Source organism: Rhododendron vialii, chromosome 3a, assembly GCF_030253575.1.
Source record: "Rhododendron vialii isolate Sample 1 chromosome 3a, ASM3025357v1".
In the NCBI taxonomy this organism is placed as follows: domain Eukaryota; kingdom Viridiplantae; phylum Streptophyta; class Magnoliopsida; order Ericales; family Ericaceae; genus Rhododendron; species Rhododendron vialii.
In genome coordinates this window covers 34,596,436-34,607,950 of record NC_080559.1, presented here as the reverse complement: position 1 = coordinate 34,607,950, position 11,515 = coordinate 34,596,436, and the positions used below count along the sequence as shown (strand labels likewise).

Genomic DNA, 11,515 nt, shown 5'->3' with positions numbered 1-11,515 from the left:
CGTCGGTGCGGTTTCCCCGGTGCAAACAGTAGTACTCCATATGAAAACCTAAAAGTGATACAAATAAATGGGGGAGGAAGAAGTAATTACGGCGTTTACACGTCACAAACAATAAAGAATGCTCCTGGGCCCGGTCAAATGAATTATGGTCCAACCTCTGTAATTAAATTTGCAATAATGCTATCAACACATACTTTAAACACAGATCTTGCACATCACATGATGTGGCTGGCTGAGTTGGAAAAAAGGGCCCCACTTACTGTCATTTCAAAAACTATCCCAAATTTTTGACCGGGAAAATGGAAGCTAAATCACACAAAATTTCTCCCCCAAATTCACCTCCACTTTTGCCCTCCAATGAAATCCTCCATCACCGCCACCCACAACCCCCACCTCACCCGGACCACTCATCCCTCCACGGTCACCGACCACCACCCCTCTTCTCTTGGGTACCTAGCTCTTCTCTCTCTCTGTGGCCCGCCCAAGTTTCTTTTCACAATCAATAAAGAAACAAAGGAGGATTTGGAGTCCAATAATGGGAGATCAAGAAAAGGGTCTAGAACAGAAGAGTCAGCGATTTTCTTGTTTCAATGGAGACCCCTGTTCTTACCCCTTTGGCTTGACCAACAGTGAAGGGTAATAACCCGTTGAATTCCTATAATGGGTTCAATCCTCTCTTTGAATCTTTTTTCAGAGGCAGAGATTAACAAGATGAGATCTTCACATTTCAATCATTCTTCAAATATATGAACAAAAATTCTGGGTTCAGAGAGACCGAAAGGGAAAAAGAAAGAAAGGAAAATGGAGTAACAACGCTAAGAAGAAGGCCAAAAATGGTAATTGTCCAAAAGATTATTATCCTGCCACCGTTGACGTCGAGAGAAAATCGCCGGTGGAGTTTTGCCGTTCGACGTCAACTAATTCTCCAAAAGATTACATTTACTGGGCCACCGCGCGACGGGGTTGTCGATTTTGGAATTTTGAGAGAGAGAGAGGGGTTGTCGATTTTGGAATTGAGAGAGAGAGAGGAGCTGGGTAGAGATGAGGGGTGGTGGTCAGTGACCGTGGAGGGATGGGTGGTCCGGGTGAGGTGGGGGTTGTGGGTGGTGGTGATGGAGGATTTCATTAGAGAGCAGAAGGGGAGGTGAATTTGGTGAAGAAATTTGGACGAGACTGTGATTTCCATTTTCCCGATCAAAAATTTGGGACAGTTTTTGAAATGACAGGGAGTGGGCCCCTTTTTTCCAACTCAGCCAGCCACCTCATGTGCTGTGCAAGATCTGTATCTAAAGTATGTGTGGGTAGCATTACTAATTTGTGTGCCTTTGTCTGTTTTAATGGACACCTGATACAACGTACGACGGGGTTCTACAAGTAATCATAATCGATATTTGTGATCTAGAGTCCGGATCTCCTAAGGCATCCCGTACGGTCTTACAGTATGGGACTCCCTTTTTCCGATCGAATTACGACAATCCAAGCCGCTTAAAGTGATCAGAACGTGATTTTAAGAGTACCCGCGAGAAATCGGCAAAAAAAATGATCGGGACGGGCTTGATTCGAACAGTTTTTTATTGAACGGTTCAATAAAAAACTGTTCGAATCAAGCCCGTCCCGATCATTTTTTTTGCCGATTTCTCGCGGGTACCCTTAAAATCACGTTCTGCACACTTTGAGCGGCTCGAATCGTCACAATTCGATCCGGAAAGGGGAGTCCCGCACAGTAAGACCGTGCGGGATCCCTTATTGGATCCCTATATTTTTTGGAATCGTTTTGCCATTCCCACTTTTTATTAACGTATTAATGGTACTTTTCTTTTTTCACAAAATAAATCACCTAATACAGTTATACAGATACAGATACAAATGGGAGTGACAAAATCACTCCCCATATTTTTCCTTAAAAAACTGGAAATTAATACTAACGATAGTTTCTATTTATAAGGTGAATTAAGAGAGAGATGAAAACAACGTACAAGTATCATTAAAGATGTGTACAATCTACTATTTGGTTGGGTTCTTTTCACTATCTAAGAGCATCTTTATTAGACTCAACAAATTTTAGACCAAATTAAACCTCAAAAATCACTTTTGGGAAGTAGCTAGCTGGCCACTTTTTCACAATTCCACAAAATCAGGCTTTCTATTCTAACTTTATTGCATAAGTATTTCTGGACTTTTGGTAGGCGTATAGAATAATTATATTGTCCGTTGGTCGATTTTTGTGACTTTTCGGGACTGTCCTATTTCCGGATGACCACCCACCTGGCCGGATATGCTGCTTTGTTTTGGGCTTCATCTGGATCACCACCCGGTCGACGGATATGCGTATAAATGTGTATATGTATGGGTTTTGTGATTTTGTTGAGCCAAATGTTAGATTGTTGAGTATTGAATTTGTTTGATGGCTAGCCAAGAGAAAATTCCTAGGCAAAATGGCTAAAAATTTGCTTAGACCCATGGGGATGCTCTTACAATAACCTCGAAGTTGAAGCCAACATAATTATATAGGCCTACAATTATGCGTGTGAGAACCACATGAAGCCTATGGTTGCTTCATCCAAAGTGGCCCATAAAATTATGGGTGTTAAATGTGCGGGTTTGGGCCAAATTGCGTAAGTTACAAGTGGATTAAGTTTTTAATGAGTCATTGACCCACTTAGACCCAATTAGTTAAGAGTCCAATTACCCATACCCAACTCAATCCATTTATTTAAAATCAAACCCAACCCGCCCATTAACCCAATTAAAATTTAAAATGACTAAAATACTCATATACACTGAAATGACCATATCACCATTGTACATTTAAATGACCAAATTACCCTTACATACTAAAATTACCATAATACTCCTATATACTAAAATGACCAAATTACCACTAAAATTACCGAACTGAATGGAGATTTTGCTGAAATTTTTGGAATTTTTGGACTTAGCAGTTCAGAGTTTTTAGTGTTTTTTTACTTGATTTTCTCTTCTAAATTGTTGGTGATTATTATGTCTAGATTAGCTTCTTTAAACCTTCTGTCAGATTGGGCCAAACTTGTCCACCCCCAATCTCTCTTATAACTGTAATGTACATTTAACAATCAATATTCAAAAGTAACTTGCAAAATTGATTTCAAGGAAAAACAGTGTTAGAAAAAAGAAGAAGAGAAAGTCGTTTCTCGTCTCATTTTTTTCCATGTTCTTTCTTTCAAACACGACATTATAAACACCATCAACAGTGGGTCAAGAACCCTCCTACGGACGAATGTGCCAGGACTTGTATCTGGCAGCACCAAGGTATGATCATCAAACGGTCGCCGAGTTCCTCCTAGAATCCCTCAAGCAGAGGATCGGGGTCCTCGGAGCCCAAACACTTCACTGATCTAAAGCCCAAACACTCACTAGATCTCTTTCTTTCTGGGTGATCTCCATTCGACATTAGTTTTGCCATTACAAATGGTAATAATATGTTGTAGAGAAATTAAGTTCCCCTTGAGAATAACTATTTTTTAAAAAAGAAGAAGAAGAAAACCTACTAAAATTCTATCAAAAACTTGAATTGTTGGTAAGGTGGTCGCCCGTGCTCATCTGTCCGTCCGTCCTGATCTTGTAGTGAAATTTCTACAATTTTGATCTGAAGGTTAATACTGGATTGATTTGATACTGTCACTTTGGGCATAGAATTCCTTTTCAACTATATTTCGTTTATATATTTTATCAATGGTTAATTTCTACCCCAAACATTTGAGATGGCAAAAAGATGTGAACATTGAGGTGACTGTAAATTACCTCATATGGGAGGGATTTTAAATTAAGATTTGGGACGGAGGAAGTAATTAGACGCGCGCGAGAGAGAGAGAGAGAGAGAGAGAGAGAGAGAGAGAGAGAGAGATAGAGTGAGTGAGTGAGTGTGTGTGTGTGTGTGAATGTAACGACTCGCGTCAGTTGACTTGCTAACTCTTAGCCTAACCACGTGGCTCAAAAGGTTGAACTCAAGTTATACAGTAGTTGGTCGTGATACGTTATATGTACCAATTCAACTTTCCCTAGTCAACGTGGAACTCCACAGTGAAGCTGATATTTTCATATAAAACGTGCGTCACGTACGTGTAAAACCATACTAAAAGTATAGATCAAAAGTGGCGTCGGCCGTCGATCTTTACCATTGATAATAGCAGAATGGATTTTTTCCAAAGATGGAGTTTGGAAAAAAAAAAAAAATCAACTCCAAAAATATTCATTACTCCTACTTTTAATCATTATTTTCATTTCTCTACCCACTAATTACTCATATTTTCAATCATTTTTCTCATTTTTCTCTCTACTCATTATCTCTATTTCTGATTATTACTCTAATTTCTCTCTTCACTCATTACCCCAAAAATTAAACCCAAAAATTTTCAAATCTCCATCCAAACAAGGCATCAATTTCTGTGAATGATTTCCACCGGTTTTTTTTTTTTTTTTTTTTTGTGTGGACGGCGAGGCACATCACAAACAACAAGAATGGGCTTTGAGGCCCGGACAAAGAATTGTGGTCCATCCCATATTTGTGCAATATTTGTCTGTTTTAACAATAATGGACCACCGTCAATATTTGTCCTATGGATCAGTACTATGTACACACAAAACATTCTTCTTGTTTGTGATGGCAAAAAGAACTATGTACACACAAAACATTCTTCTTGTTTGTGATGGCAAAAAGATGTGAACATTGAGGTGACTGTATATTACCTCATATGGGAGGGATTTTAAATTACGATTTAATTAGACACACACGAGAGAGAGAGAGAGAGAGAGAGAGAGAGAGAGAGAGAGAGAGAGAGAGAGAGAGAGAGAGAGAGAGAGAGAGAGAGAGAATGTGAATGTAACGACTCGCGTCGGTTGACCTGCTCACTCTTAGCCTAACTACGTGGCTCAAAAGGTCGACCTCAAATTATACAATAGTTGGTCGTGGTACGTTATATATTCCAATTGAACTTTCCCCAGTCAACGTGGAACTCCATAGTGAAGCTGATATTTTCATATAAAACGTGCGTCAAGTGTAAAACCATACTAAAAGTATAGATCAAAAGTGGCAACCCGGCCGTCGATCTTTACCATTGATAATAGCAGAATGGAATATTTTCCAAAGATGGAGTTTTGGAAAAAAAAAATCAACTCCAAAAATATTCATTATCCATATTTTCAATTATTATTTTTATTTCTCTATCCACTCATTACCCATATTTTCAATTATTTTTCTCATTTTTCTCTCTACTCATTATTTTTATCTCTGATTATTACCCTAATTTCTATCTTCACTCATTATCCTAAAAATTAAACTCAAAAATTTTCAAATCTCAATCCAAACAAGGTGAATTTCTGTGAATGATTTCCACCAGTTTTTTTTTTGTGGACGGCGAGGCACATCACAAACAACAAGAATGGGCTTTGAGGCCCGGACAAAGAATTGTGGTCCATCCCTTATTTGGAGATTATTTTGCACTCCATATTTGTGCAATATTTGACTGTTTTAACAAAAATGGACCACCGTCAATCATTTTCTATTGATCTAGAAATTGTAGTACACAAACTTACCTTTCCTTTCCTATGGATCAGTACTATGTATACATGAAGGTACGATGCAATCACCGCCTTGTGTCTGATTACGGAATCGAGATAAGCGCATGTTAATTAAAGATGTTCTTTTAAAAAACACTCAGCAAATTGCGTAGGCTAGTCGGACACCAAAATTATATATTAAAAAAAAAAAGCTCTGAAAAGTACTAATGATTTTGAGAGGCGCCTTGGAGTTTTAACGTCGAGTCTTGCTAACCTTATTCGTTTTGGATATTTTGGATTTGAATTTATAAGTAATAAGTATAGAGAGTAGGGGTGTACACGGTCCGGATTGGTCTGGTTCTCTAGAAAACCAGTAACCGGACCATATCAAACAGTTCTAGGAAATTGAGAACCAGAACCTAACCAATATATGAGTGGAACCGAACCAGAACCAAACCGCAAAACCGGTCCGGTTTTGATTCGGTTCCGGTTCCGATTCTATCCAATTAACATCCAAACCTATCACCGGTGTGTGAGAAAGAGAGACGTGAGATTGAAATTATAAAGACTAATCCGTTAAATAAGGTTGCAAAGAATTAAAAGAATAAGAAGGTAATCTATTAGAATAGAAAAAGAAGAAAGAAAATAAAAACTTTCCTACCAAATGAGATTTCATCTCTAAATAAAGTAAGTTTAGCAAGAAAGAGATTAACTTACCAAATTACACACATATATTTATTTTATATAATTATATATATTAGTTTTAAATGGTCCGGTCCAGTTCTAACCACGGTTCTTTAATTGAGAACCTGTAACCGAACCAAAATTAATGGTTCTTATTTTTTTGGAACCATAACCTGACCGCAGAACCACAGAACCAGACCAAATATGACGGTTCGGTCCGGATCGGACCGGTTTTACGGTTCGGTCAGTTTTCTTGAACACCCCTAATAGAGAGAAGTAGAATAATAACTGAAAATAAGGGTAATGATTGGAAAGAGATAGAAAAAAAATAAGAGTAATGATTAGAGATAGTGAAGGTCATAATTACAAATCCAAAACCAAAATACCCAACCAAACGGGGCTCGCTGTTTTTCGGTTGCCCAGCCCCTCGGTTTGCGTATGTGCTCGATTTTCTCTTTTAGATTTAGGTAGTTTTGGCTGTTTCTTTGTTCGAGCTTGGTGTACGGATATCTTTGGGTGGTCTTTCGTATGGTTTTGGTGTTTTGGTCTCTGATTGCTTGTTTGGGGTTGAGGCTCGAGAGGTTCTTGGCTGGTTTCATTTCGGTTTTTTTTGATTTTTTCATTTTTCGGTTGGCGTTTTGCCTTTTTTTAGGACTTGGGTGGCTTTATGCTGGTGTGCCCTTATATTCTTTTTAATCTTTGTATAAAGATTAATAAATTCTTTTGCTTAGACCCACTCATGGGTTGTCAACATGGTAATGGCATTCTTGTGCTTGCAACATAATAGAGTTCGATTCCCCCTATAGACAAACCATGATTTAAGTGGGGGACCATGGCGGTGGGTTGTTGTGTTAGTCCTCCCGAGGTTTGGATTACGCAGTCGGGTCCAATAGTGGCTCGGCTGCACGGTTGTTCCTCGGTTACCAAAAAAAAAATTCTTTTGCTTAGAAAAAAAAAAGGTACTAATGATTTTTGCTATTTATGAGATAGAACAAGAGAAAGAGAGGGGAACAACGTACAAGTAGCATTAATTTTTTTTTTTTTTTGTCATTCGTTAAACCTAATCTATTCTACCATAGAGTATTTGGGAAGGGGATGAGTGGATTGAAGATATCAACATTGTCAATCAAATGATCATTAGTAAAAAAAAAATGTGATTCACATGTGAAACTAATCTAGAACAAAATTCAATCAGGAGTAGTTTTGGTAGAAGTTATTCATGGACCAACCCAAGGCTTCACTCCCTCCTCGCCTCGCACTATATAAACCACATATGCTTTCATCTTTCTTACATTCACAACACTATTTCACAGCCTCAAAGTCCCAAACCAAACATGCCCTTAACTTCCATTTTTGAATCAAGCTCCTGCGAGCAACGATGGCTCGCCGAAATCAGCAAGATTTTGGAAAAAGAGGTGAAGGTCGAAATCGACCACCCAGTTACCATCTTTCGAGTACCAGCAACGCTAAGTGTTTCGAGGCCCTCGGCCTATACGCCACAAGTCATTGGCCTAGGCCCGTACCACCGTTTTCGACTCGAGATCTATGACATGGAGAGGTACAAGCTTGCCGCGGCAAGCAGGCTTCAACGAGATTTTAAGAGTCTTGAATTCCAGCAGCTTGTTAGTGGGCTTAGCACGCTCGAATATAAAGTTCGTGCATGCTACCACAAGTACTTGGAAATCGAGGGGGAAACCCTAGCTTGGATTATGGCCATCGATGGGCTTTTCGTCCTCGAGTTTCTTCGTTGTTATAATTCGTCCACTTCAATTACCACAGCCCATCTGGTCGACTCCATTGGGAGGAAATTGGCCCACGAGGCAGTCCTCGGTGACATACTGATGCTCGAAAATCAGATTCCGATCTTTGTTCTAAGGGAGATCTTGTCCATGCAATGCTCATCGCAGCTTGAAGTGGCCCAAGATTTGTTTCCTGCCACACTCAAAGATTTTTGTAAAGCGCTTTCTCCGGTCAAAACCCGGGAGGATCTCACTTTGTCTCAAGTCTCCAAGCATGCTCATTTACTGGATCTTCTGTACCATTTGATCGTGCCCGAATTGGTAGGGCCGGCCGTTGGATCATGCAAAATATATTGGGAAAGTGAAGCTGCAATCCTTGAGAACAACCCGAACTTGGATTCAAGTAAGTTTAGTACTAATGTTTTCGAGAATCTTTGGAGCATGTGTTCGAAACTAAACATAGGGTTTCTAAGTCAAATCACAACACTGGTTAAGAACATAGGTGGTGTGTATGGACAATTTATTTCTAGTATACAGTGTATACAATCAAAAAGTAAAGAATACATCAAGTCCGAAAACGAGGGAACAAAAACTCCCAATGTAGAAGAAATCATGATTCCCACGGTATCCCACCTTTCTCAAGCCGGGGTGCCATTACGTCCTGCCACTGGTGGAATCGCGACCCTTAAATTCGATCAAAGTACCAAGAAACTCTACCTCCCAGTCATCAGGCTTAACGTCAATTCTGAAGTTATAATGAGGAATTTAGTAGCATATGAGGCCTCAATCAAGTCAGAATCACTTGCTTTCACGCGATACATAGAGCTAATGAATGGGATTATAAACACTGCTGAAGATGCTAAACTGTTGAGGGAAAAGAAAATCATCGTCAATAGTCTCAAGAGTGATGCCGATGTTGCACAACTTTTCAATGGCATGAGCAAACCTGTTAGGCTCACGAATGTGCCTTTTATTGACAAGACGATTGAAGATGTCAACAAGTACTACAACAACACGAGAGCGGTTAAGTTTAACAGGCGGTTCAAGAACTTTGTGTATGGTTCTTGGAAGATTCTCACAATTCTTGCTGTTGTGTTGCTGTTGTTGCTGATGAGTGTTCAGTCGTTTTGTTCTGTTTATAGTTGCCCTAAACTTTTCAACTCTCTCAGTTCGGATTAAGTGTTTAACACGGTCAGTTCGGAGCGAGATTTCTTTTAGCTTACAAATGTTTTTTCATGAATCTTATTTGTTGAATTAATCTTATGAGTTGTATTTTATTATAGTGTTGCATATGCTTTGTACTATTTATATGAAACTTTTAGCTCGTGGACGATTAGATTGGGATCCTGTCGATTTTTCTTTTCTTTTTTTTTTATAGGAAAAAATTTATTAAAAACAGAGAGAGGGAAAAGGGAATCCAACAAAAAGTTGGACGATACATCACATGGGTCAAAACCCAGCTCAGCCCCTAAGGTCTAACTCGGGAATCTAAAAATAATACAAATCAGCAAGCCTGATACCAAATATAAATAACAAAGCCCAAGAAAACAAATAGGCCCAAGAGAACCCGCCTGACAGACCCAGACCCACAAAACCCTAACCCTAACCTAGCCGCCATCGCATAGATTTTTCTTTTTGACTGACAAAGGAAAATTTTGTTCCAACTTGAAGTGGGGACATCGAAAAGGGTTGAAGAGAGTCACACTTAGACTATAAAACCCAATTTTTTTGAAATTTATTCCTTCTATTAGCTTGTCGAGAAGGTCGTGTGGGGGATTGATGTATGTGTGAGTGGTAGTGTTTTTGCAAGTTATCTAACAATGATGTGCATAAGTTTGAAATGGGAGTGGAGAAGATGTAGTATTCAAAAATTGGTAAAGATTTCGAAGAGTTGTTAAAAATAGTTTCTTTAAACAGAATTTGCTTAATTTTCAATGAGTTCTTAATGGGATACAGACTGAATTGACTGGTCATACCAGCTTCAATCCAGATTGTATCCCGCAACTCTTTCTCCAAGCTTGGGTTTTAATAGGATATAGATTTTCTTGCACTACTACCAAGCCCAAGCCTGGAGAAAGAGTCTAGGGACATTAGTAAAAAAGATTTGACGGTTCAGGAATAGCGTGTGTAATGATTCCACTATGGACAATAAAAAGTAAGTCCATTCCATTTCGATAAGGACCCATTCCACAATGTTGGATCCGGAGTGCTCCTATTGATTTGGTTACTCGATGTCACTTCCATAAAAGACTTAATTGAAACCCTCCGGAACACCAATTGATTTTAGGAGAGAAAAGCGATTTGACACACACCTATTGGTGATTTATTTTTATTTTTTTGGTAGATCATAGAATATAGAGTGTAACATGAGCAAACAACTGCACTTACCAAATTTGGTGTCAACCTAGTACTTCTACAATAGGTAACAAGAGTATAATGGATGCCATCGCTAGCTAGGAAATTGGTTAAAATGGAATAGGTAACAAGAATATAATGGATGCCATCGCTAGCTAGGAAATTGGTTAAAATGGAAGAGGAGGAAATTGCAGAGAGGGAGAATGTTTTGAAGAAGCTCACGGAGGTAAAAAAAAAAAAAAAGACACATCGGATTGGGAGGAAAATGCTTCTTTATCTTTGGAGTTTTAGAGGCCTTTAGTGCGCTTTTGTTGATTTTAGCATCGGTCCTTCATTCTGATTCGGAATCTCGTTCCGGTTTGTGTGTGCTTTTATGGTATATATGGGCTTTGGGGTTTGGATTGGAGTTTTTCTTTTAGGTTTTGAAGTTTTTGTTGGTTTTCGCTTTTGTGGAGTTTTGGGTTTGGGAGTTGGTTTTTTGGGTGTTTCAGTTAGAAGTTGCAGTCGAGAGAGAAAGAAGAAAAAGGTTGAATCTTTGGGAAAGTGACATGATTTGTGGCTAAGTGTGGCTATTTATACTCAATGGAGGGTCCCCCATATCTTGAGAAGGGGATCCAATAAAGGGGTGTGATGATTTCATCAGATCCGAACCGTCCCGACAATTACACGTGCGCATGACAGCGGTGGGGGGCAATTGTAGAAAAGGTTAATAAGTGCAACCGTTGACCGTTTGACTAGCCAATGGGCATGCGACATGTGTACTCAACTTCGCGGGGTTGATGGTTTGATCGATGAACCCTAGCTCGCCACGTGGTGCCTCAGTATCGCGACACTTGGCCCATCAAGCGAGGGAGCCTCGCGCTACCCATCGTTCTGCTGCACCCATGTGAAGGTCGCGAGCCCAGATTCCCCCCTTAAGAAGAGAACTACATTTATTCAGGTGGATGCTTGGTGCGGTCCGAATCTAATGGAGACGATGACGCGATTTAACCAATATACACAATTAACTTGCCCAGTCTTTTATGTTTGCTCAGGCCTTTAGGCAGGACCCGATGGGCCCCTTGAGGCTTGGCAGCGGTACTGGCGCGACCGAGTAGGTCATGACCTTGCCCTACGAGAATGAAGGGAATCTAGTGGTGGCTGTAAAAGAAAAAAAGGATCTCCGCGAATAAAAGGATATGCTCATCGTCATACTCGTTGTC

General features: G+C 39.6%; 1 protein-coding gene across 1 annotated transcript; it reads left to right on the top strand.

Annotated features, from left to right (window-relative positions):
- Positions 1–833: 833 nt before the first annotated feature.
- On the top strand, positions 834–9,137 carry LOC131321363 (putative UPF0481 protein At3g02645). Its single transcript, XM_058352348.1, has 3 exons — positions 834–1,144; positions 3,231–3,288; positions 7,533–9,137. The coding sequence occupies exons 1-3, from the start codon at positions 834–836 to the stop codon at positions 9,135–9,137; spliced, it is 1,974 nt and encodes a 657-aa protein (XP_058208331.1).
- The last annotated feature ends 2,378 nt before the right edge of the window (positions 9,138–11,515 follow it).